Source organism: Drosophila teissieri, chromosome 3L, assembly GCF_016746235.2.
Source record: "Drosophila teissieri strain GT53w chromosome 3L, Prin_Dtei_1.1, whole genome shotgun sequence".
Taxonomy (NCBI): Eukaryota; Metazoa; Arthropoda; class Insecta; order Diptera; family Drosophilidae; genus Drosophila; species Drosophila teissieri.
The window spans coordinates 7,126,242-7,151,862 of NC_053031.1; the positions used below are offsets into that span (position 1 = coordinate 7,126,242).

General features: G+C 42.0%; 2 protein-coding genes across 14 annotated transcripts in view; one reads left to right on the forward strand and one right to left on the reverse strand.

Moving 5' to 3' along the window:
* LOC122618010 (protein nutcracker) overlaps nt 1-2,626 on the forward strand; it is a 94,585-nt gene extending 91,959 nt beyond the window's left edge. For 11 of the 12 annotated variants that reach the window (XM_043794127.1, XM_043794128.1, XM_043794121.1 and 8 more), the window contains 3 exons: nt 528-880; nt 1,037-1,313; nt 2,200-2,626. In XM_043794127.1, coding sequence (XP_043650062.1) covers nt 528-880; nt 1,037-1,313; nt 2,200-2,215 — 646 coding nt within the window. In that variant the 3' untranslated portion in view covers nt 2,216-2,626. The remainder of the gene's footprint in view (nt 1-527; nt 881-1,036; nt 1,314-2,199) is intronic. The other variant, XM_043794125.1, reaches the window with a different exon arrangement.
* Nucleotides 2,627-4,868: 2,242 nt separating this feature from the next.
* On the reverse strand, nt 4,869-5,615 carry LOC122618014 (E3 ubiquitin ligase complex SCF subunit scon-3). Of its 2 annotated transcripts, none has more exons than XM_043794138.1 (2): nt 5,005-5,615; nt 4,869-4,942 (listed from the first exon to the last, which is right to left on the reverse strand). In XM_043794138.1, the coding sequence occupies exon 1, from the start codon at nt 5,531-5,533 to the stop codon at nt 5,093-5,095; it is 441 nt and encodes a 146-aa protein (XP_043650073.1). In that variant the 5' UTR covers nt 5,534-5,615; the 3' UTR covers nt 4,869-4,942; nt 5,005-5,092. The 2 variants fall into 2 exon arrangements, with proteins under 2 accessions (XP_043650073.1, XP_043650072.1); XM_043794137.1 differs by having other exon boundaries at nt 5,001-5,615.
* Nucleotides 5,616-25,621: the final 20,006 nt, after the last annotated feature.

Consider the following 25,621-nt stretch of genomic DNA (forward strand, 5'->3'; position numbering starts at 1 on the left):
ATAGGAAAGGAATGTAAATGAGCCGAAAAAGATGATGGGTTCTATATTCAAATTATTAAATTTATAATTAAAAATTGTAAAGTAATAAATGCTATTTTCATTTAAGTAGCAAAGCGACCCAATTAAGTGCGATTAAATATGCAAAACAGACACTTAAAATGTGTATATTACTCGCTAATAATTCGCGTGCCACTGTAGATGATAGAGAAGACCTAGTGCTGTGTGCACGTGGATGAATAAATTTAACACATGCAGGGATATTTATGCACATGTGAGTGCCAGAAGCTGGCTAAATCTGGCAGATTGCCTGGCCAAGATTGCGGCCAAGGAGGAGGAGGAGGGAGAGCGGACTCAGAGGGACTTCAGAGGGACTGAAATGCATGGGCTGTTTTGTAGTTTGCCAGTAGTTACTGTTTGTGGCTGTGTTGTGAGCGATGCGATGTCTGTGTGTAGTGTTTAATGCGAATGCGAATGACATAATTCCAATGTGCCCTAATGTGACGCCTCCTTTGATGCTTAACCCACAGCAGGCAGCAAATGTTCAACATCCAATTGCCGTGCACCGTGGAGAACAAGGAGAACGCCCGGCCCTTTGTGATACGCGAAAGCAGCAGCGATAGTGACGAGAGCGATGGCCATATCGTCTACCGGGACGAGGACAACGACAACACCCGGCTGGCCAAGCTGGCCCGCAAGGAGTCGCTGTCCCTGAAGCTGCAGCTGCGGCCGGACAAGCAGGACCTGATCAATCGCAACATCCTGCACCAGGTCAACGACAACGAGATCAAGGAGTCCAAGGAGGCGATCGGGGCACGCCTCATCCGCCGCCTGTCCATGCGACCCACGGCCGAGGAGCTGGTCGAGCGCAACATCTTGAAAAGTGAGTAGACACCGCCAACTGAATGCCCAACTAAATTCATCAATAATCATTTCGATTTGATATACAACCAGGCAATCCTTGATTTTAGTTGGCATTCAACCTTCTCGATTCTATACGTTTGATTCAACTAAATGTTCCTTCCTTTTTGCCGCTCAGCTCAATCACCCGCCGAGGAGAAGAAGCAGAAGGAGGAGAAGAAGTCGTATCTGTTGCGCAAACTCAGCTTTCGGCCGACCGTCGAGGAGCTGAAGGAGAAGAAGATCATCCGGTTCAACGACTACATCGAGGTCACGCAGGCCCACGACTACGATCGGCGGGCGGACAAGCCGTGGACAAGACTGACGCCAAAGGACAAGGCCGCCATTCGCAAGGAGCTGAACGAGTTCAAGTCCTCCGAAATGGCCGTCCACGAGGGCAGTCGGCATTTGACGAGGTACGGCCTGCAATCTTGCTAGAATTTCATGGGAATGATTAGCTTTCGGGGGAAAAAAGTTTAGGAATGTCAGATATTGACTCAAATGTCATTTATATGGCTAGCACAAACTAAAAAGCTTTGCATCTAATGTCAGTAGCTATTTAAATGCTTTTCAAGATATATTGCTCTTCCAAATTTAAAAAGTATTCGACCGCTGCATGTCCATATTAGTTCAATTAGGCAGCGTGATGTAGAGTAATTGACTTTGCCAGGGTATTTCGCGCTTCGATGGCCAAGGACAAGCGCTGAGCTGTGTGCTGTGTGTAACTGGTTTTGCAAATTGCTCCCGTGGGTGGGTGGGTGAGGTCATCTGTGGCTGGCTGGTTGGCTGGCTGGCTGAATGGCTAAGTTCTGGGGCCAAAGCAATCTCGCAATTGAGACATACCAGTGTAGTACAGGGCCCTGAATTATGTAGCGGGCGTGTCCTTGCGGCCAAATCGAATGGCCAAAAAGTGAGCCAAGCAAAAAATTGCCAATGGCCAGTGAAGTGTCACGTGCAGTTTGGGCCACCAGTCACCGCGTCGAGTCGAGTAAGAGTCCCTTACAAATGTGCTTTGGCGATATGCAGTCACAAAGGATTCGGTGGCGGCAACGTTTTTCCATTTATATTTCCATTGCAGTTTTCGCTGGTTCCTTTTTTTCTTTTTTCTACTTTGTGTTTTGTTCTGGAGGGGGAAGTGTGTAATGGCTTTTGGATTTTGTGCGCTGCCAATGGCCAGTTGCACTTTATGCTTAAAGAGCTAGGCGGCCTGCCTGCCACACGCCATTTAGGCTTCAGTCGCATTTAATTCTATTTCCAGGAATGGGGCTAAAAACAAAAACTAATCAAAACTTTCTCTTGCAGATTCCATAGGCCATGACGATTGCAATGGCAGCAACTTTCCAGCAAATTACAACAGCAACCGAAGCAGCAATTGTATTTTATGCAGCATAAAATTGTCAACAAATGTTTAAAAGCTAAAAATTAAGCCAGCAAACTAAAAAAGAAGAAAACTTTCAACGCAAAAAAACAAAAAAAAAACCAAGCATAGAAATGCAAAAAAATAAAAATGAAAAAATCACAAAAAAAGAGGAAGGAAACAAGAGAAAGCGAACATGAAGATGGAAAGGCCACATTCAAGAACATAATTGATAATTTAAGATTTCTGTTGATCATAGCGAGAGTGCCGCTCGGTTTTCTAATTTTAAGTTCTTTGTTTCACCTCCTTTATTTGTTAATTGTGTGTAAATAAATTTCTTTCGATATTCATATGCCAATTTCACAACGCAAATCAAAATATCAATTCGTCTTTTGTAGAAATGTTAAGTCGCTTTTTGAGTCAAGGCAATTATGTATTATATTATATAAAATTAAACGATTAAATAACAAGGAGAAACACTAAATGATATTCGATTAAATATTTACATTAAAGAAAAACTGGCTGAGAAAAATTAATTAAAGCTTAGGCATTAATTTACAATTACTGTTGCTTTCCATAAACTTTTAATTTTTGAATTAAGCCAACTAAACAACAAAAAAACAAATACAACTAAACAAACAATTCTAAATGAAAAATTATGTTTTACAATTAAAATACCTATATTATTGTAAAAAGCTTAATCGTAAACAAAAAACAACACATTAAACTTAGAACTACCACATATGCGATAATACGGAAAAATAAATTCTAATTTTTCAAAAGACATGTTTACGAAAGATAATTTTGTTTGTTTTCATTATTTTCTAGCCTGAGTTTTCCTAAGTTCCATTCTCGATTGTCTTCAAACATGTACATACATATCGCCAAAGAAAATTTGCAAATCTAAAACTTATCGTGGAGAGATAGGAAGGAAACCCAAAATGCAGACAAAAGAATGCTCAAGCTGAAAAAGAATGGTACGGGTAGTAAAGAAATACCCAAACGTATATAAAACTCTAATAATAAATGGCAACAAAATATCAGGAAAAATAAACTGAAGCAAGTTGGACCCAGAATGAAGTTTTTTAGTGAGGAGAACAAGTAGAAGAAAAAATTTCAACTTAAGACGTAAGTCACGTAACCTAAAACTTTTTAGAGACGGAGTACAGAGTTCGGAACCAGATGGAACAACATCATGAAGAATATTTATTTTGTAAAAGCAGGGAAAAGCGAAACTGAAACTTTTACTCAAGCATTCCACATAGTAAACTTAATCACGAAGAAAATATGGAAAATTTCCAAAACAAAACAAAAAAAGAGAACACAAAAACCAAAAACAAAAACAAACAAAACAAAAGCAAAAAATTGTAAATTTTGAGGCAAATGCAAATTGAAATGCTCGCGCGTGCTCGTGAATATCTAAACTTAAAAGACGTAAAGTAAATGTAAAACTAAACTAAAGTTAAACTAAAACGTAACGTAATGTAATGAACTCCGTTTCAAAGGACAGTTAGTAAGATACAGATACAGATACAGACACAGCATATAAATTAAACAAGCAACTTATTTCGAATACACCCGATAAAGGGTTAAGCCCGTGGACATTAGTTTATTGATAAAGTGGCGCTTCCTTTGCAAGTTTAATTCTTCTAAACCGAACAGCAGCAGGAGACTTGTAATGTTTTCGGTTTTGGATAATCCACGGAATCGAAACTATAGCAGTCCTTCGTTTCAATTCGAATCCGAATCCGAATCTGAATCTGAATCTCTCTCTATGTCTGCCTCTTGCTTCAAAGCGTTGCATTGTCAAAGTTAAGCAATATATATTGCGTATATACATATAAACAAATATATATAAAACGGAATCAATAAATTATACATATTTAATGACTATACAAAGGCCGAATATATATATGTATATATTCATTTATGTATACACCTATTTATATGAGATGAAGCAGCCGAAGCTATACAACTCTATCAATATGGGATAGCATAGTTTACACTTTTTCTATGGAGCGATTTATAGTGTACGATACACAAGAATTAGAGCAGAAGAGCCAGAGGCGTCGTCGGTTTCGAACCCCGACCCCCTTCGAACTCCCCGAGCAATACGAGTATGCATGCGATATACGCGGTATGCCATATTCGAGCTATCTAGAACCGACTTTCGTATTACAGCAGGGCCTTTCCTCCTCGATCCCCACCAGTTTTCGTTCTTCTGCCATTGGTTCTTCCTACTCCCTATTTTTCGACACATCTTTGCCAAGTTCTGCAGTTGCAGAAACAAAAATAAATACGAATAAAACCAAATGATCTATAGCAATAATTAAGAACACCATGAGCGATTGGAGCGAAAGAGTTTTTGGGCCCAGGCCGAAGTAAGAAGAAAAACCACAGAAAAGTTGTGAAAATTTGAAAATGCGAAAAGTAAAGAAGTTAAGTACAGTAGAGGAATAAGTGTAGCGAGAGTTTTGGCAAATAAAAAACCAGAGAACACAAACAACAGAAAAATAATGAATAATAATCACCGACAAATTGAGATTTAATAAAGATTTAATTACTTACAAAACTATAATGTGGTTTTGTTTAAAGTTAATGAACGCACTTTTGATTGGTGACAACATATTCTCTTTATTTCAGCAGACGAACTGTAAATTTTTACAATACTCATACTTCATAACCGTGCTGTAGTAAAATGGGATGGAATACATTAAAATATTCAATAATCTTAAAGTTTACTTACAAACAAAAGACTATTATCATTTTGTACACCCTGCTAATTTTATGAATGCGATTTCCTTAATTCCGCTGATTTGTTATTAAACATAAATGATTTTAATCTGCATTACAAAAAAACTTTTTACGTATCTCCTCGACACTTTCACATTCATTCAAAGCATCTGCCAGGAGGTGAGTGGTGGCCTGCAACAAATCCTCCATCTGAAGGTAGTTTGCGGCAAGGATGACTTGCAACAGAAACTCATGGCTGGCATTTTCCTCCGTTAGCAACTGTATTAGCTGTTTTTTGCCCATAGTCCCTACATTTTCTTTCAGATCCTGCACAGATGTCCACCACTTGATTATAAATCTGAGGTTTTTGGCATCGACTCTCGATAGAGGGATAACATCATTGGTGTACATATTCTGCTGTCTCTCCAGCAATATCATATTGCGCACGGGGCACATCTGTAGAGCACAGCGAATGCTCACTGTATGAATCTCTCCATCGTTGGTCTGAAGTTGAACACATGCTGATTCCGGGGCAATGGTCGACATTTTTTATGAGTGCTGAAACAAGCGTTTGATAAATAATTTTCAATGCTTGCTATGCATAGAGATGGCTAATTTATAAAGTATGCCTTTGATTAGTAGCAAGCGCCAGCTAAGGTAAACAAAAAATTTTTAGAGACCCTGAAAAAATTCTACAAAAATATTTGACATATTATTTTTTATAAAAGATTAATGAATAAGAGAAAGAACTTAACGATTTCGTTTCTTAGGTGACCGCCTAAAAATATGCTTCACGAACTGGCAAGGTTCATGCATAAACCGCTTGTCTACTTTTGTGAAGCGCTGTATTTTCCCATTTCCCACGGATTTTCCGGAAAATCCGCTTAAGCTCTTGTGCGAATATTCCGCGTTTCATTCATATTCCGTTTAGTCGAAGCAGATGGCATTCATTCATGAATTCCACTGCGTTTTGCTCAACGGTTCTGCACATATTTCACATGCCACGTACCTCCGGTGGTTTTGTGTATCTCAGTATCTCGGTATCTTTGCATCTCGAGGCATCTGCGTACGTGCCAGACCAGAAAAAAATCACAAAATAAGCCAGGTGAGAAGCAGCGGCGAGGAGGTGAAGGGCTCCAGGTGAGGCGACACCAATCACAATCATCATAAGACCATCATGCCATCGCCATCCCAGTTGATTATGATGAGCTCTGGAGATCTTTCGAGTCGAGTGCCTGGGCCTTTTTCAACTTTTTCAAGCGAGACTCTTTACTCGCGAAAGTTTTATCGCCGCGGCGAGATTCTAACATTTTTGTGTGCATTCCACTTTGGTGCGTTGCGGTTCCTCCGATTTCTCAAGAGTTTTTCGCTCATAAAACGTACTCGAACTCATTAAAACGCGCACTCTGATAACTGAGATGGCCAAAAAAGCAAATTGAACACCGTCAACTGGTGCCGGCATGCTGCGGTGGAATATGGCTACACTGTAAACTTACTCCTTAATTTGTGTGGGATTCGAATTTTGTATATTTACACATTATTTATTTTCACTAGTCACCCAAACTAAACTTTTTCATATACATACGTACAATACTTTGATTTATTCCATTTGTTTAGCTTTTCTTTTTTTTTTGATTTTTGGTAACTATTCTTTTGTCGAGTGTAAAAGCCGACGTGTTTGCATGTGCGTCTCGCTGCTGATTTATTTGATGGTGATGTTCTGCTGTTGGGGGAGCACGTTGCAGGTTCTTAAAATGGGGCAGACGGCGGAAAGAGTCAGCCAGCTTTCCAACTGCCAATTAGCCAGGCTCATGTGTGTGTGTGTGTGTGGGAAAACCGGGAAAAGTCCGTAAGCCTGTACGTAACCACCCAGCGATCAAAGGGTAATGAAGAGATCCATTCCTTTCAAAGCTATCAGCTGGCCTATCAGTTGTCCTGGAGCAGTTTTCCGAGGACTATCAATCCTCGCGTATCTGGACAATCGGTTAACACTTCGGCATCGATGTGCCTTACAGTGCTGTCCATTGTTTTGGGTCAGCCTGTCTGCATTTTGGCCTTTTTTCGTTTTTCGTTATTTGTTATTTTTTTGTTCGGGAGGCGAAGGAAATTTGCATTTGGCCTGTTGGCCAGGTTCGCGACTCCGTGGAAGTCGCCCGTTTGTCCCTGGGCTTTCTTTATGACCCGACTTGCAGTTTGCAGTTTACAGCTTGCCGTTTTTCTCTTCTTTTAGTTTGGCATCTTTTTTTTTATTTCGTTGCTTATTTATATGTATACATATTTCACTGTGGCCTTTTGTTTGGCCGGCGCGGCAGAGAAAAGTTTATTTGATTCTATTTTCATTTTATTTGAATTGTGTTGTGGCTTTTATGGCTCGACTTTGCGCCGAGATTTGTTTGTGAAAGTTGGCCAATATCGATGAGGAGGCTCCTCTTGTCTTGTCTCCTTTGTTGGCTCTTGGTGGCTTTCCGACTTGGTGGCTTGGTGGCTTGCTGGCTTACTGGTGATTGTAAAACAATAAAAGCAACACCTGACTGCCGTTTGCCAACAATGGCGACGACTTTGTTGGTGGCCGGGCGGCCAACAAATGCCGGATAGATGTTATCTCCATGCCTCCATGCTCCTGGCCGCAAACTCCATGCTCTGGCCATTTTTGGCCAAAAACAAAACAAGCTTATTGTTTGTAGATTTCCCGCCGTGTTACCCCAAACATTTCAATTGCGTTTGGATGCGTTTTCTGCCTTAAATCCGTCTTTGAAGGTAATAAAGGCATTACACATAAAAAATCATATTACATTCACATATTTTCCTTTAATGATCAATTTTAATGGCATCTTTCCTGGCGAACAAATTACTGGAGAGAGAGAGAGATGGCATCGGGCTGAGTCGAAATTAAATCTAAATCTAAATAAATAAAAATCGTGCACTGTTAAGTGAAAGGCATCGACGACGATCTGTGTGCAGTTGCAAATTTAATCAATTGATGAGGCAGTTGCAACGAGCAACTTGCAGGTTGCAGGTTGCTGGCCCGTTGCTTTTGTTTGTTGTTTGTCGATGGCTGCCAAGCAATTTGGATTTTGTGGCACCAACTGTAGCGGCCGCAAAATAACAACGATCCTGACCAGAAAGACATTTACATTCTACTGTTTTGGCTGATTGTTGTTGCTGCTGCTGCTGCTGTTGCCACCGCTGCAAGTGTCGCTGGCACATGCAACAACAGCAACGGCAATGCAGCAGCAGCAGCAGCAGCATCAGTGCAACAGCAACATCAGCACACTTTACACGCTGGAAACCGTGACTTTAATTTTCTTTTTACTCCCTCTCAGCGTTTCAGTTTTTGATTTGTTTTCCCCCTCGATTTCTAATTTTTTGCCATTTTTATATAATTTCAAAATTCATTTCCCAATGGCCGCGCTTTTCATTAAATCGCCTCGCAATGTCGCCAATAGATTTTTTTTTGTTTTTCGTTTGTTGCCCGTTTTTGCGGCGCTGCAACATGGTTTTTCGTTCCAGCAACTTGGCCATTTGGCTGCCAATGCTTTTAATTTGTAATTACATTGCACACTTTACTTTCGTTTGTCCGGCTTTGATTTATGGCCCACAGAAATAAAAGTCCAAATTGCTAAATGGCAGGAATTGGCCAAATGGAATCGTGAGTGAAGTCACAAAGCGCTTGTCACTTGAAGTCAGGCAGCAGCGATCGTAAATGGAAGATTCACAATAAGCCAGGAGATGGTCTTTCTCTTATTTAATACACTTTTTACATTTCCTTTCTGTGCTGTGAAAAAATAATGTTCTTTGGAAATGTGACACAAGCTGTTGGCTGCAATCTGTATTTTTATTGAACTGCATTTATTTGTTATTTATATCAGTGTAGTTGCATCCTAGGATCATATTTGTTATCTTAGCTTTCCAACTTACTTCCACATCCTCTTTCATAAATATGTCATAAATGGTTGTCCCTGCTGTGCTGTCGCTGCCATCAATAAATAAGCTCATTAACTGCTAAAATGTTGCTGTTGCCGTTGTCTTTCACTTGACACTTTGTGTTGCTGCACTGCTGCACTGCCGCACTGCGGCAGCAACACGCAATAGCTGCAACTCAACAGCAACGCCCACTCGTTTTCAGAGTTGCAGCCAAGCGACAAACACACACCAAACACACACACACACCGCAAAAGTGCAACAGTTTCAAATCGCTTCTATTGACAACTGCAACAAGCACTGCAGTTACGGCGGCAACATGTTGCTGCAACATCGCGTAGACCCATTGATTAGGTGACCCTTGTAGTGGTCGCAGCTTGTCTTCCCGCTGTCTCGTGTCTTGGCCCCAATTGTCAATGACTTTAGCTGGTTGCCAGTTGCCAGTGGCATGTTGCATGTAGCTGTAGCTGCAGCTGTAGCCGTTGTCTTGCCATTGATTGAATTACATACAAGCTCTCCCTTGGAGACCTTTAGCCACCAACGCAAAAGGCGAAGAGTCAGGCCGGTTAGCCAGTTAATTAGCAGCTAGTTCCAGCTAGTTCAGCAGGCTGTCCTTGTGCCAAATGTGAGTGGGTTGCCCATGATGTGGGATCAGAAACTAGCCAAGAAAATCCAATCAAAGCCGGCTTAAGGATGTTTATATATTCGCCACTCAAGATTGTATCTTTATCTCTACTTTTTCTCTACTTCTTATATATATTTCAGTGAGCAGTGCGCACATAATCCTGTCTTTTAGATAACTTTCAGCAGCCGTTTGCAATCGGCAATCCTTTAATGCCCCAAAGCCGCATTCAATGCGAATGGACAGCGGATACTATATCACCATTAGCATTGCCTGCGCCCCAATCACTCACTGTCCAATTACGTAAGGCATCAACCTCAGGTAGCCTGCGATTTTCCCGCTTTTCCTCCTCGTTTTCAGCATTTTCTGCACCCGCTAGAAAACCGCATTCGACAGCGAACTTGTCCTTAAAATGTCAGCCAAAGTGTTCATTAATCTGTGCCCCTTTCGCTCGCACATTGTCTATCTCCCTCGTGCTCCATTTTGTTTATGATTGCGGCGCGTGTGTGCGTGCTTGTATCTGTGTCTAGTCATTGATCATGAATTCCATGAGCTTGGCACTCGCTGCATGCGTCATTCAAAACGGCTACCCCGCCTGCCTAGTACACTGCAGGAAAATGGGATGCACAATAAATAATACGCAAATTGCTATGTATTAATTACTTACATTTTTAACTAATTATTACATCTAATATTTCAAAGGAATCTTTGAAATGTATATGTTCTTTTATTAGCAATTTCTAAAAATGCTTATTCATTTCTGTATTAGCCAATAACAGTGTGTATAATTATTAATAACTATTTTTAAGCAATAAGTAATAAGTATTTTAGTTTGAAATCTATTAGTTGCAAATCTATTTTTCCCCCAACTTTCAGTAAGTTTTTTTTAGTGCATCCATATGCATGTGCCACCACCAATTGGCGACACAATTTTTGCTGGCTTTGGCATGTGCCACCCCCTCCCCTCTCCCCCTCCCTCCCTGGTGGCCAAAAAAAAAAACAACAAAAATAAAGAACCGCAGTGCAACCTACGCAAGAAAAATAATCTCTTGCCTGTTGCCAGTAGTTTGTAATTTTCATGTAAAAGTCGCGCCAAATGCAAAATGGCCCTGCGAAAAGCGGCAACAACAACAAGAGCATTGACTGACTGACGGCCTGGCACGCCCCCTCAGGGTCCGACGCCCCCTTACCAACATATAGGAATAAGCCAACCATCAATCTCAATTGCTTCGCGTTCTCATATGCGACTCTTCGATCATTTTGCAGGCTGACAGGCAACAGGAACCCAACAAAAGGCAACAACGGTAATAAAAATTGCAGATTTGTCACAGCAATTGTTGTTGTAGCTGTTTGCCCGATATTCTGGTTTTTTTTTACTTTTTGCTTTTGATTTTTCGCCAACATCGTGTGGCTGTAATTACTTTTTATGGTGGGTATTTTTATTTATTTCTTGAAGTTTTCGTACTTCGCTTGTCTTTTATTTTCTGACTCGTTCTGAACTTATCTCGCCCAAATGTCTACGCGTGATTAAACGCTTAAATCGCCAGATATGATATATCCCAATCCCGGAGAGCCTGTCGCCGTCGGTTCTCCTCCGATCTGACATATAGGTAGATATAGGACCAGATAGCCGGGATTTGTCTTCTGGCTTTCGAAAGTCTGCGACAGTGGCTGCCTGTCGATGTTCGTTGTCTGTTTCTTGTCCCCTGCATAAAATGTGTTTAACTAGAGCTATGAAGCTTAAAGAAATTGTAATAAAAGTCTTTTAGTGATCTATGAAAAATACTTTTTAAATACTCAAGAATTATATATTTACGATATCAATCATAAGCGCTTAACAAGTTGCTAATCACGCCTTGCGATCATGTTAAAACAACTTTAGGGTATTATTCAAATGAAGAAATCTTCACACGCTCACCTCTCGAACTCCAACGGAAAATGGGGGGGACTTTTAAGCATAGTTTAAGGCTTTATTTAGCGCCCACATCTGACACCCTGTAAAGTCGTCACTTCACGCTTAATTAGGCGCATTGTACAAATGGCTTTATCGAGGGGCTTAAGTAGTCTTAAACTAAAGACATAAAACGCGCTCTGCTGGGAGAGATGTGGCTATGAGCCAGACCAAAAATGGTCAAAACATGAAATCCTATTAGACAAATTGAAATTACAAATGAGACAACAACGAAATTAATTTATTAATTAGTCACACTCCATTATGGTCAGACAAAGGTGGTGATTGGGGGGAAAGGAGGAAAAAGACAGTAGCCAGCGACATCAAATGCTGCCCACATGCGTTGGTGTTTGGGAAAATGCTGGACAGATGGAGTTGAAGGTGCACTGGGAAAAATGATTTTTAAATGTGTCAAAATCTAAAGTGATATATAACGTACTGTAGATTTTGATAATTCAGTAACAGTTACAGTCTGAAGATACTTCAATCAGAGTATCTATACATTTTCAACTTTTACGTGTTTTTTTCATTGTGCAAAGCTCAGTACGAAGTTGGAGTTGTTGCAGCCATTTGTGGTGTGAAAATTCCAGAGATCGAATTCAAGGCACGCAACTCGAGTGGCTGCGAGTGCGGAAAACTTTCTGTGTGGGTTGCTGTTCTCTCCAGCGGACTGACATAATCGACGATAAGCGATCGCTAATTAAAATTATTAAAACCAGAAATGAGCGGCGGACAATGAAAATGAAATTTGTGCCATTCTGGAGTCGCCTATCCGGGTATCCGGGTATCTCACTGCGATCTGGGGTTCCATTTTGGCCCGTTCTCGGACAGGTTGTTGGCAAGACAATTGCCGGGTCGCATTGCCAAAGGAGTTATCATGGGAAACCCAAAGCGAACCAGCATTTGGTTCATTTCTATTTCAGCCTTCATCATTATCAAGTCGGCTCACAGAGATAGCCAAACTTGGGCGAAGTGAATGCTCGCCGCTCCAAGGAGGCAATTTGGCCAAAAGCGGCCAGAGAGTGGGCCAAAACTCTAATTAAGACTTTTTCTGGGTGTCAGGCTCTATACCTGCCGAGCATAATTCATATCTGGAAATCTGGGCCTCCTCATATTTCGGCTCAGTTCAGCTCAGTTCGGTTCGGTTCGCTACGGAGTTATACAACATCATCGTAGTTTGGAGAGAAAGTTTTGTGGGGTCTCGCAGTATTTTGTAGTTTTAGCGCCATAAATAAGCGTTTTTATTAATGGCAGCCCATTAACCCCGACTAATTAATTAACAAATCCCAAAATACATATCCACTGGCAAAACAAATAAGCCTGCTGCGGCCCAAAAACTAACATTCAAACTGACTGAAGACTGTCCGATCGCGAGATGTTGTTCCCATCCAAAGTCTGCCGATGGTGATGAGTTTTCAAATGATGCGTATCAATTTTATTTGAATTTTTTTCATATCAAATATTTATGAGCGCTCGTTAGATCATTCATAGCTAAGAACTACACAGAGTTTGGCTTTGAAATTCAGTTGGTTGGCTTCGAAGGCAAAACTACCATCTTCACTGCGGCTATCAATGATCGGAGTTTGAAGATCCCATCCCAAACTTTGTACCACTTTTGTGTGGCAGTATCTTTTCAACATAAATCTGTAGAACGCCCACGTTCGTCTGAGTTCGATTTCCAAAGTTGCTTTTTGTTTTGTCTCAGCTCCACTAATTTGCGGTGCGTGGAATTTTCGGTTTTCTTTCATTGTCAAAGTGTCTTCTCGATTTGTGAAAAGCGTTTAATAAATGCTGTAATAAATATTTTCGACTGCGGCTGGCGCAGACAATGGGCCACATTTCACTTCGATGGGCCCGATGAAAAAGGCCTGTGGATTATTCAGAGTGCGGTGGCTTATAAAAAATTCATTGAGGCAATTGTCTGCGTTGCAGATTATCTGCAATAAGTTCCCTCCCACAGGTCAAGCGTGCACATCAATTACTTTGGCACAGGCCCAAAAGATTTTAGGCCCGGGAATCTAGACAGGAAACGCACACACAGATACTGCTTGTACAGATACCGGCACACAGATACCGGCACACAGTCACACACCATCCAGCACTTTGTTGACCTCTCAATTTAACGCTTATAATGCCAGGAAATGCCAACTTTAAGCAAGACACCAAGCAGAAGAGGATGAGCATGAGGCTGCGGAGACTGCAAGTACACTGGCAAAATTTGGATAGTAAAGCAAGAATGGGGAACAAGAAATACATTTGAACTATAAAATACAAAATAGTTTAAAATTTTAAGAAAACCATAGCCTAAGTGTTTAATGGTTTAAACTATGCTATGAAAATAATTCAGATTCCAGTTGCAATAGATTTTATTGCCAGGTTTCCCAATTATTGTGTATTTTGTACAAATAAGTTGAGATTTTTAAAGAACACAATTTTTCGCCGAGTGCTCACCATCCGCTGAGCTTGTCTGTTGTCTATGGAGAGTCACTTGATCTCGGTGTTGATTGTGCGTTGATTGTTTTATTATGAAGATGTTGATGGAGGCCCCAAAGTTATGGCTGTATTATTAGGCTTATCAAATGCAATCCACTCGCGAATCTCCGATGAGTTGTCAATAGTTTGGCGAAAGCTTATGAAACCGCCTGACCTGTCAACTTTTGACGGAAACTCTGGGATGCTCACATTCCACTTGCTCGTTTGCATTTCCATCCTGCCTGCTGGTTACCATACCTAATTAGCCAATCCATTAACTCGGCCCAGGCCATGTTGACACCAAAGCGCCAACAAACGGCCATTAGGCGACTGTCAATGCTTTTATAATATCACTTTTTATAATTCTCGTTGCATTTTTCCAGCGCTGCAACATTTCATTAATCGAGTCACGACATTAGACATTCAACAGGCCCAAATGCAGGCAGCTGGAGCTCTATGGCGTATGGCGTATGGCACTATATAGCTAAAAATTTTACCCAGCCAGCCAAAAATTGCTTTGACAACTTTATCGCTGCACAGCATCGACAACAGGCGACGTCAAAAAAGCATTTGCTGACAGTGGAAGGGGAAAATCAGGGAGGAAAATGCTGGCAAAAACCAAAAAGGGGGAATATTTCCCAGCCCGGCGGCGACTGATAAACTGTCAACTGTGTGGCCCTCAGCCCAAAAGGGAATCTAAATTAAATCAAATAATCGACCCCAGCGATTTTTCTGATTCACCAAACAAAAGACTCAGGCAACGAACTTGCCAGACATCTAGCCAAAAATGAAAAAAGGCCCCACACATGCATTTTGCTTTGGTAATAGCCGGGCTAATGGATATACATATATCTGCTATATCCGCATATATGTATTAATTCATGTATATATACTGCTTATTAATTGCAATATCAATGCCTGACTACCGTGGCCAATTGTTGTTGTTTGCTTATGACTTGGTTGCTTGGTTGTTGCTGCCTCGTTAGCGCTCAACTTTTAGTTCAAATAGGTTGCAAATGCTGTGTCTTTGGGTCTAAAGGAGCAACAAAACGAGAAATACTCTACTAAAAGTGGTAATGGGTATAGAAAATACAGAGTAATTCAGAGTTCCCTTGGCCAAGTTATCGTGGAAATGGCACATTAACATTTTTAGGACATGTTTTGCTGTACTATCTTTAAATAATACATAAACACTATTGGTTAACACTCTATAATTAATGCTTGTTTTGTTTTTGGTGCTCTAAGTACCATCTTTCCTTAAAGAAAATAAGTAAATATTCGAAATTGGAATTGTTCTTTCCTTTTATGTTGTTATTTTAGATAGTTTAATCGTTCATTTATTTATATCTTTCTGCGGTATTTCCCATCCTGTCTTAGAGTTAGCAGCGCAGTGAATGCACCCGTTTGTAGAGCACAACAATAGAATTGAAATGCGGTGACTCCAGTGTGGGGGCGTTGCAAATGAACTTTCCCACACACTCCACCGCACATTGATTCAATTACGTGTCGGTTTTCTATATTTATATATGTATACCAGCTACATATACATATCTGTGAGTTTCCATGGGTGCCAGCCATTGCATGTTAGTTAGCATTTAGTTGGTACAACGCTCGGCTTCCTGTTTGCCGCATAATGAGTGCTGCTCGAGTCTCGAATGTGCTGCCCCCATATCATTATTATTATTGCAATTTTCGCACTTTAATTTATGCACCTGCAGCTGATTCGTGGAAATGTTGCTGTTGCATTTGCGGGCTGGAGTTGAAGTTTCTGTTGCTGCCATGGCCACACCCACAAAGCAACTAATCGATTTTGTCTAGCTATTTATGGCCAATAAATTTCACTTTCAGTTGGTCCCGACTTCATATTTAAATACACGCGATAATTTATATAATTTTGGTGGCTTTATTTAAGTCTGCTTTTTGGGGATTATGAGGAGCTACCTGAACTAGTTTGTTTGAGGAACCGGTGCTCATTTGTAGTCACATAAACATGGCACTTAATTTTGTTGTTATATTTAAATGATGTGTATTTATAGTTGCTTTTTTTTAAATAATGTGTATTTATAGTTAACTCAATGCTTTTTTAAGACCTTTAAACTATGATGCTTAGTTAGTCAACAATTGGCCTTAATTGATCTGATTACAATTGTAGTGCCTAGAGTTTTTCGATCTTTGCAGTTTCCCCATGTGAGATCCCATCGATTCTCATAGAGGCAAGCACCTGGTCAGCGATTCTAATGCTTTGACCCAACCCATTGTGAACTTTACCAAACGGCAAATATCCGAAAATACTCGCAAGTAGAAGAACAATTGCAATTGGCAAAATGCAAGCCCGCAGTATTATTGGCTTTTTTTTTTGCTGGCGGCCTGCGTTTTCATAACATGACAGCCGGCCGAAAATGTTCTGCTGTTCATTTTTGGCTTTTCCTCCTGCTTTTTTGGCTATCAGTATCAGTGAGGCAGTAAAGCAAAGCGGCAAATCTGCAAAAGGTCATAAAATGTGTTTGTTGCCCCGGTCGTGTAAATTTTTACACGCCGGATCGCAAAAAACTTAAACCTAAATGCGCCGCCAATTGTTCGGAAAATGGCTGACATGCAACTTCAGAGTTTTGGCCATAGTTTGAGTTTGAGGTTTGGGGCTGACTGCGACGAGCATTCAACTGTCAACAGTTACTACCGAAACGACAAGAGCCGCTAAATGCCGCCAAATAACTCAGAGCTGCGCTCTGCAACTTCGGCAACTACAAATCACTTTTACTGCCTGCTAACTTGGCCCACAGTCGCTGCCAAGCGCCAAGTCAGCCAGTCAGCCAGTCAGCAAGTCAGCCGTGTCCATTCGAAATGGCCAAGAGGCCGAAAAAAATTATTTAAAGTATAAATAAAATTCTCTAAATATTTGCGCGTCGATTTTCCGTTTAGCCGCCGCAGACAGGCATCGCCGAGCGGGCAATTAAGGTGCAATAATTTCGGATCATTAGGTTAAATTTGTCACGACCCGCTGCACGACTTCGTAGCCCCTACCCTCACCTGCCCCCACCTGCCCCCACCTGCCCCCACTTGCCACCCCTGAACCCTCTGCCAGCTCCTGTCCCGAAAAAGAGACCCCAAGGCAGTGGCGGCCACAACAACTGTCCGACAGAATGTTTAAGCCTAAGTCTGGACAAGTCGGAGAGCTGTCCACTTTGCTAGTCGGTGTCCGTGGATTGGGATTTGAATTCGGATTGGCCCCTGGCAGCCATAATTTCGACTGCAGCCATGGCTGGCTATGGGTTTTCTGAGCAGCACTTTGAAAAAATGGAAATAAATATGATTTTTATATCCTTTTTACTTTAAAGGAGCTATAAGATATGGTCTGAAGTTGTAAAACAAGTCATTTTGCTATGCACGTTCCACTTTTATTATGACAGATAAACAGTATTTGCTAATATATAAATTCTACAAAATTTTAGATACAAAATCCGTATAATCAATATTTTTTTAATGATATTAAATATTATTTTTCCCAGTGCCTCTTACCTTTCGCAGCGCTAGGTGGCGCTTTTAACAAATTATGACACAATTTGCGGGCCAAATTTGGTAAGCAGTTGACATTTGGCCATGTTTCTTGTCGATTGTCATCGTCTATCGGCCAATCGGCCATCGGCGGATCGGCTGGCAAGTGAGCGCGCTATCAACATGGCACGTTGACAACGCACGCCGGCAACATGCAACATTCAACGTTCAACATGCAACATGTTGCCTGATCCGAAACGCGTCGCGAAAGTGACGCGTGGGCGATGCAAGCGACTGCCATTTCATGTAATCCCAGCTATTAGCATGGCACTCGACTTGGAGAGTGGGGTCCACCACAAACACAACCACATCCAAGTGCATCCAAGTTGCATTCCACAAATCGATTTCGCTGCGCACACGCACTGACCGCAATTTTGCGGCTTTGCTCAGTGATTCATCGCCGGCGGGGCAGCTAAAGATGGGAATATGCGCAAAGTTGTTGCTCAGATCGATAGTTGCTAAGAAAGTTTGTAGAACTTCTGTCCCTATTCAGGAGAACTATTTAAAAAAATCACATAAATATTACAAAAATCAGGATATCTAGTAGAATCTGTCCATCTCTAGCAATTACCCGCAGCTCTTAAAGATAAAGCCCCAGCCTGCTCCCCCACTGGACAACTGGACAACCCCCGGGGCCAATGTGTGTGGCATTTCTGTCACTTGACGCTGAATTATTTTCACGCCTTTTTACAAATGTTTGGCTTGAAAAGCGCATGGAAAACCATGGCGGGGGCGACAAACTGCAGTGTGTTCCACTTATGGCCAACTTGTGGCCTCAGCTCGCAGACCCATTCCCATTCCCAAAACGAAAACCAAAGGCAAAGGCAAAGGAAAAAAACCAAAACGAAATCAACTCAGAGTCATAGTCGGACTGCAGCTCAAACTCGGACTCGGTCAGCATGGAGATTTGCTCATAAATCTGACAAACTCAGCGCTAATATTTGCGGACTTCGTTAGACACACTCGAATGCATTTGATATGCCTTAAACGGGCCTGACTCTCCGTCGGAATCGGAGTTGGACCACAGAGTGCTGGACCTGTAGGTGGCTCTACCAGGTCCGCCTCAATGTGCCAGTGGTCTTGGTTTTGGTTTTGGTTTTGGTTTTGGATTTGCCTCTGCCAAATGACAAGTGCAAAAGCTGACAAGGCGGCGGTTACTAAAATGAAATGCAGACAACATTTTTATCTGATTAAAGAGCCGGACGAGTGACCAACTGCCAGAGTAACCCGACTGCGAAAGGAAAAGTGATTTCGCTATGAGGGTACATACATTGTGGACGGCAGGAAAACTGCGCTAAATATGGTTCAGTTGATCTTTATATTTAAACAAGTTCTAGCAACATATGTAGAACTTTATACTTTATAGTTACTTGTACATATTTAGTTTATGACTTTACTTTGCATTCTACAATTGTTTCTTGGCCAGCAGCGCCATAAGTTTTGACTAATTGCCGGAGCTCCGCACTCCTTTCATTAGCTAAAATTATGACATCCACTGGTTGCATCATTAATCTCCAACTCGGCCAACTGCGGTGCACCACTCACTCTGGTGGCTTTTGACCTTTTTGGCTCGCTCCGCACCACTCACCTCAACTTGCCCCACCGCGTTACTCCCTCGCCAGCTGGGAGCGCGGATAGTACAAGCGACTAATTTAATTTTCATTTATCAAAGCGACTAATTAATTTCCCGCTGCGCTTTGACCGCGGCCAAATGGAGTTCGAACGAGCACTATATGCATAGAAACATACATAGGTGGGTACGAGAACTGGACATTTTAATTATTTAAATGCAGGTCGAAGGCTGGAGTTCTAGAGATCTGGTGAGCACTCAAATCGGCAATCATAGCTCATAAATCCATCAAAGTGGCAATTGCGGTGGCCAGAACGTACAGCGTACGTAGGTACGCTAGAACAAGGAGGCCAGAGCCACTTGGCCAAGTGCCATGCAAATGTTGTTCGACATTAAAAGCTACAAGAAAAGAACAATTGTTTTAGTAGCAATTGTCTGTGCTCGATTCGGGCTGCCGTCCCAGCAGCAGCTTCGAGCTAGAAATCTCGGCCAGTTTCTGGGCTGCCGTTCACGATTCGCATTGAAATGTTACTTTTCAGTTTTTAGTTTTCCGTCTCCTTCGGAACTACACCGAACTGCTGGCCATTGTAAATGCCGTGACCGTGAATTGTTTAGAATAATTTGCAATTGCCATAATATTTATTATGATTTATTAAACGCATTCCCAACTCGATCGACTGCTTGATTGTCCATTTTTTTCGCTGGTAAGGGCCCTCCACTCTGTCGGCGCAATTAAATTGTTTACTTTGGCTGGCAATTTATTAAAAATGCATTAAATAAATAAATCGCTTGCCATTCAAGATTTCACAAATTTCAGCCGCCAATCGAAAGACTCAGGCAGCGAACTCGATGGAAATGTCATCGTAGCAATTTGTCGAGCGAATTATTGCCCGCCTTTGGTATTTCTTATGTGTTGTTTAGCACATAAAATAAGATACTTTTCAATTAATTTGCTATACATATATGAAAAGCAATCCGCACTAGACTTTCGCACTAATCCTGACGCTGTCTTAAGAGCAGTCTTCAAAAGCGGTCAGTGTAAGCCGGAAAAGAACTAGTAATTCCGCCTCCAGGAGCATGCAACATCACTCGCTGCTGCAGAACCTCCGTGAAAATGAGTAATTGCCCCAGCGACAGCCTGAAAAAATAGGAGGTAATGGGCTCACGCGATGTTCGCCACTTGCAGGCTGTCTCGAAAAGGCCATAGAAACGACAGTTTGTTTGGCGAGGGAACTAATTAAAAAAGTGTCATCAAAGTGTGGCCACCACGAAGGATGCCGCGCAGACAGAGTTGCGTGTCACCAGATTTTATGGGGCAGCTTTTGGCCTTCTAATCTTTGCGAAGTTGGCGGGGTAAAAGTATCTATGCCCGCTGGGTGGCCAAAACAGCAGCCGCAATATAAACAAACACATGTTCGGACCATGGTCCATTGGGAGCTATACTCGTATGTTATGGCGGACTATCCGTACGATCCATAGTATCCATACTATCCAGGTATGCAAAACCATATTCCCATGAACATGGTAACCACTTGCTACAAATTGTCGAACAAGAGCAGCGCGCTTTGGTAAAAAATGGCAGCGTTTTAAACGGATGCAGATAACGATCGTCGAACACAAATGGTGCAGAAATAAACACGAGTGTAGATGCATATGATATGATAACGAGGAGGGTTAAGACGAGAGGGGGATAGCTCCTGTGCTTAACCCATGGCTGCCCCATGTCCATCACGAGTGCAGCATAAATTGGCACTATGCAAATTAAATTATCAACTTGCTCGGCTCGCAAAGAAACGAAACGAAACGAAACGAGTTTTCCACTTGGGCAAATTACTGTCAGCGACAAGTCGCCTCAACTAAAATGCAATGAATGCGTCCCCTAATCGAATGGATCGACTGGAGCTCCTTAACCCCTCCGTGGGCCCCGGTCTCTTTTCCACCACTGTCAATTATGTGTAAGACGGGCAGCCTAACCAGCTGGTTAAGCACATAAACGATCCCCGGCATGCCGCATCATTATAATCACGTGTTGATTGCTTTTTAAACTCTGCCAGCCGGTTTACTTCTTATGCACCCCTTTCCCCATCCTGCTGCCAACATTCTGGCTCTTCATGGCGAACTGGCCTCTAATTTCCATCCCAAGAAGGCGCCATCTCTCCACAAACAGGGGCAAAAACAAGAGCAGTCTGCATTATCGCCGCAGACGGGCAGCTTGTTAAGCAAATTCTGATAATTAGATCGGCGACTTTGGGGTTGGGGAATACTGGTTCACACATGGGATAATGGGTCAGTCGACGGAGGAGCGATGTAAACGGCGCACAGGAAGCCCGGCTGACATACAAAGCTAAGAGGATAATCGGTGGGTATCACGGTATTTATAACTATGAATATACTTAATCACTTCAGATTGCTTCATTGAAAGTTAACTAGCTTGATGAAGGCTTTATTAATTTTACAGCACCATTCATTATTTTTAAACTAACTACATAGCATTTTAATTAGGTATTCTAAACCAAAATGCAGCTTCCTAATTAAGTGAAAATCGCTGTATACTTATTCTTTTTAATTAATTTACAAGGCTGCACTAATCATATGACACTGTTGCGTGCTTAAGTGTTGTATATTTAAATGTTTTACAATTTTTCTCAGTGATTACATGGCACAATCCATCCCTGACCCGACCCAACTGTGGCCAATTGCCAAAATAAAATGTCTTAATCGCGGCTGGCGAAGACAAATGCCGAGCTAGCAGGGTAATCTAAAACAGAAACAGCCCCGAGTGGCGGTCCCTTCGCATTTGGGCTTAACCAATTTTCCACTTGGGCGACCCACGCTCTTTGGCCAGTGAAATTGTTTCAATAAAAAAAAAACAAAAAAACGCTTCGTACACATATCAACATATAGAAATTATAATGAAGACATCAACAACGGGCCAAACGAAAAATAAAAAACACTGGGTAAATCGCCAGCCAGCCCACTTTGATTTTTATGGCCAACAAACACACACATGGAGTTGGCATCCCAGAGGGGGTGGGATGTTTTACGGGGGGACTAAGTGGGAGTTACGACCTCTCACCGGTGGAATGGAGAATCCCAGCATTCGAGGAGTTTTGGAGCAGGAACCGAGTAGTAGGTGGTGCCCGAAACAAATTGCAGGCAATCGCAGAGCCGTAAGTATGCTAAATTATCAGGCGTCGTCTGCGCTGATGCGAGAATACCCTTCATTTGTGGGGGTATGTCTCGAAACGCAGGGTATTATTTCGGTAGATTTAAAAGAAATCCACAAAAAATTAAAAAGTCATTAAATACAAGTTTAAATCTCTATTGAGTTAATCTAAAATCAAAGAATCCCTAAGAAATGTAATGCAAATTGTAACTTTTTTATATGATTTAAGGATGTGTTACCCATCTTCGCCGCAATAGTGAAATGAAGAGCATCATTCATTTCGATATCCACTGCATTGTTTGTTTAACATCAATATTTTTCGGAGTTTTCCGGGACTTTTCAATAATGGACTTTGAATGCTGGCGGCCGAATAAACAAACAAACCGCGGAAAAAGCACTGTGCGCGGATTTTTTCGGTCGAACGGTGTATTATTATGAGAAGTATTAACATTATTATTGGACGCTGGACAATTTCGGGCAATAAAAGACGCAAATTGCTGCTAATAATGATGCTGAATTGATGTCCCGTATTGGCTTAGCCCCCCACCGCACTCCTTGCTCCAGTCCTGCCCGCACTGTTAACCCACTCTTGCCCGAAAGTCCGACTGCAAGTTCGTTGCCCAAGTCTTTTGTTTTGTGCTATGTGGCTATGTGTGTGTGTGGCTTTGTTATTATTTTACATATTTTATTTAATGCTACGATAGTTTCATGCTTGTCATGTTCTGCGGCTAAGAAATTGAACTTTTTTGCCGTTTGCGGCTGCACTTTTTTGGTCGCTGTGAAACATTTGTCATTTTTACCATTTTTAGCCAAGCGTGACAAGCGTTTCTTGGCCATGTTGTTGCTGTGTTTGTTGGCTGCTAGTTTCACCCACTGGCATGCAAATGCAACAAGACACCAACAATAGTCGAGTGTGTGTGAGTGTGTGTGTGGATTGCTTTTCGATATGCGATAAAGATCTCAAATATTGTTAAAACAAACAAGAAATTTATTGAATATGCAATGTTTTCGTTATTTTTTTGCAGCTCTCCGTTGCTTTGCATTTGTCTCTGGCCAGGTGAACACCACATACACCAACAATAAATGGTGGTTTATTGTTTTATTTATTGTAGGTGAGAAGTCAAATATTTGTGGGTGGCACAGTCACAGTCACATTCGCAGTCACAGAAGCGATTCACAAATGGCACATCTCGCCATCATGGCAGGTTGGTTTTATTTCTTTTTTATTTTCGCCTGCAGTGTCAGTTTTTGTCAGGCGGATATATGCTTGTTGGCCATATAAGTCATAGGCGTATTAACGGGTTGCCCAGGCCGTGGAAATATGACTTGGACCCGAGGTTAATTCCAGCATTAAAAGGCAAGACAAGCCTCACATTTATATTGGGCGGAATGATGCAATCTGCGATCTGAGATGAGAATGCCCAGATGGAGTCAGTGGGGTTACGCCGGTGATATATCGTGGGGGAAGTGTTTTCGTTATAGTCGCAGATCATCTGGGCATAAGAGTTCACAAGCTATAACGGAGGATGAGCATAACATGCTTGAGATCATTTTGCATTTTCTATTTCGGTTAATATAGCTAACATCTAACTGGGATCAGTGGCAAATAATAACATATTTTCTCCTTTGGCATTCTTGTCTTGATATTCGCAGATTAAGCACCGATTTAAAGCCCTCTAAGAATCCCCACACACATTGATCGTCCGCCCACGTGAGGATATCATCCTCTTCTCGATTTCCGGCCATCTCGGCAACCCGTAGCCCCGGTCCAATCTTCTGGCACTTGTCTCCATATAATTTGCTGCACTTATTTAGCACCCACGCACCTGAAGGCCTTAAACAGCAACTGACAACGGAAAACGCAGACAAATTAGCCACGCCAGACTTTTGGCCAGAGCCTTTCACACATATATGCATATATTTTTTGTTTCGGCCAGCAGCAACTTGCAATGTGCAACTTGCAACTGGCAACTAGCAACAAGCAACAAGCAACATGCAACATGCGGCAGGCAAGCAAAAAGGAGACCCCAGAGGCGAGGTCAAGCAATGGAGCATGGGAGCGGGACAGATGAGATTGCACAACCGAAACCCGATTTGCATATGGCGATTTAGATTTAGTTTTGGCTTTGGCTCAGCTTAGTTTTTCCTTTAACCGTTTACTCTGGCTTTTTCCCAGCCGATGTCGCCAATCCACCTGTTGCCTCGTATAAAAGGTGGCATACTTTGCATATCACCGAACTGGGTTTAATCAATGGGTTTTTGAAAGAACTAAGAGCATCGCGTCTTTAAATAAACTTTGCTCTTTTTGTTTTGAACACATTTTTTTTGGCCATGTCTGGTGGGCGTTGACTTCAGATATAAGACAACAACTACAAATACATCGGCGGCCTAAGGAAGAGCTAAACAAAAAGCCAAGCGACGACGTGAGGCTCACCATTGTCTGGTGGAGATAATCTGTGATTCGGAAACTCCCACAGGTCAGGCGAGCACATCAATTACTTTGGCACAAGTCCAAGACAAGTCGGCACTGGCAAAAAACTAGTTAGAACTGTTCTAAAAAAGAATGTTAATGAGTTTACGGTATACAAATTGTGAAACATTAAAACGCACAAAGTATTTGATGCGATATTTCTTAATAGCTATCTCCCTTTATAAAGTTTTATTTCCTGTACTAAATCTCTAGGTTTTCCCGTTTTCTGACAGTGTGCAAGATTCCCGCTTGGGAATCTTTGGCGGCCAGGAGGAAGTTGCAGTGAAAATCTCGCATCGTGGCATCGCATCGCATCGAAGCGCCAGCGAATGGCAGAGAATGACCTCTCAATTTATTGTGCAGCCTTTATCCTTTTGGCATATGCGATTTGTATCGACTTAAGCACACACACACACATCCCCCCTAACCCCCTCTACGGTGAAACGCCCTTGAACCAAGAGAACCCTTTCTGCGAGCAGTACTCCCTCGATACGAGTGCCTTACGTTGATTGTTTTATTATGATGATGTTAAATTATTGTAATCCAGGCGCGCAATCGCAATCGTTGTCGACATCATCATCTCGCCGGGAATCTGAAGAGGGGCTAGTGGGGGGAGGGGGGTTGGTCCATCCTCCCCCAGAAGAATCCCCTTAACCCTCTACAGCCCCACCCCTCATCCTTTTTGGTGGGCGTTTCTCGGCATATCCTTTGCGTATGCGCAAAAAACAAATAAATGCTGCGGCTCCATCTCACTCCCTCTCGCGCTGCGAAACACTTACAGATTACGATCGAGTCTTGGCCAAGTTAAGGCCTTAGCCAAGCAACGGCTAAAGACGGGCCCGATGCCAGGTCCGTGATAATTTCGGGTTGCACGCTTATTTAATATGCGAATTTTTACAGATAAATGGTG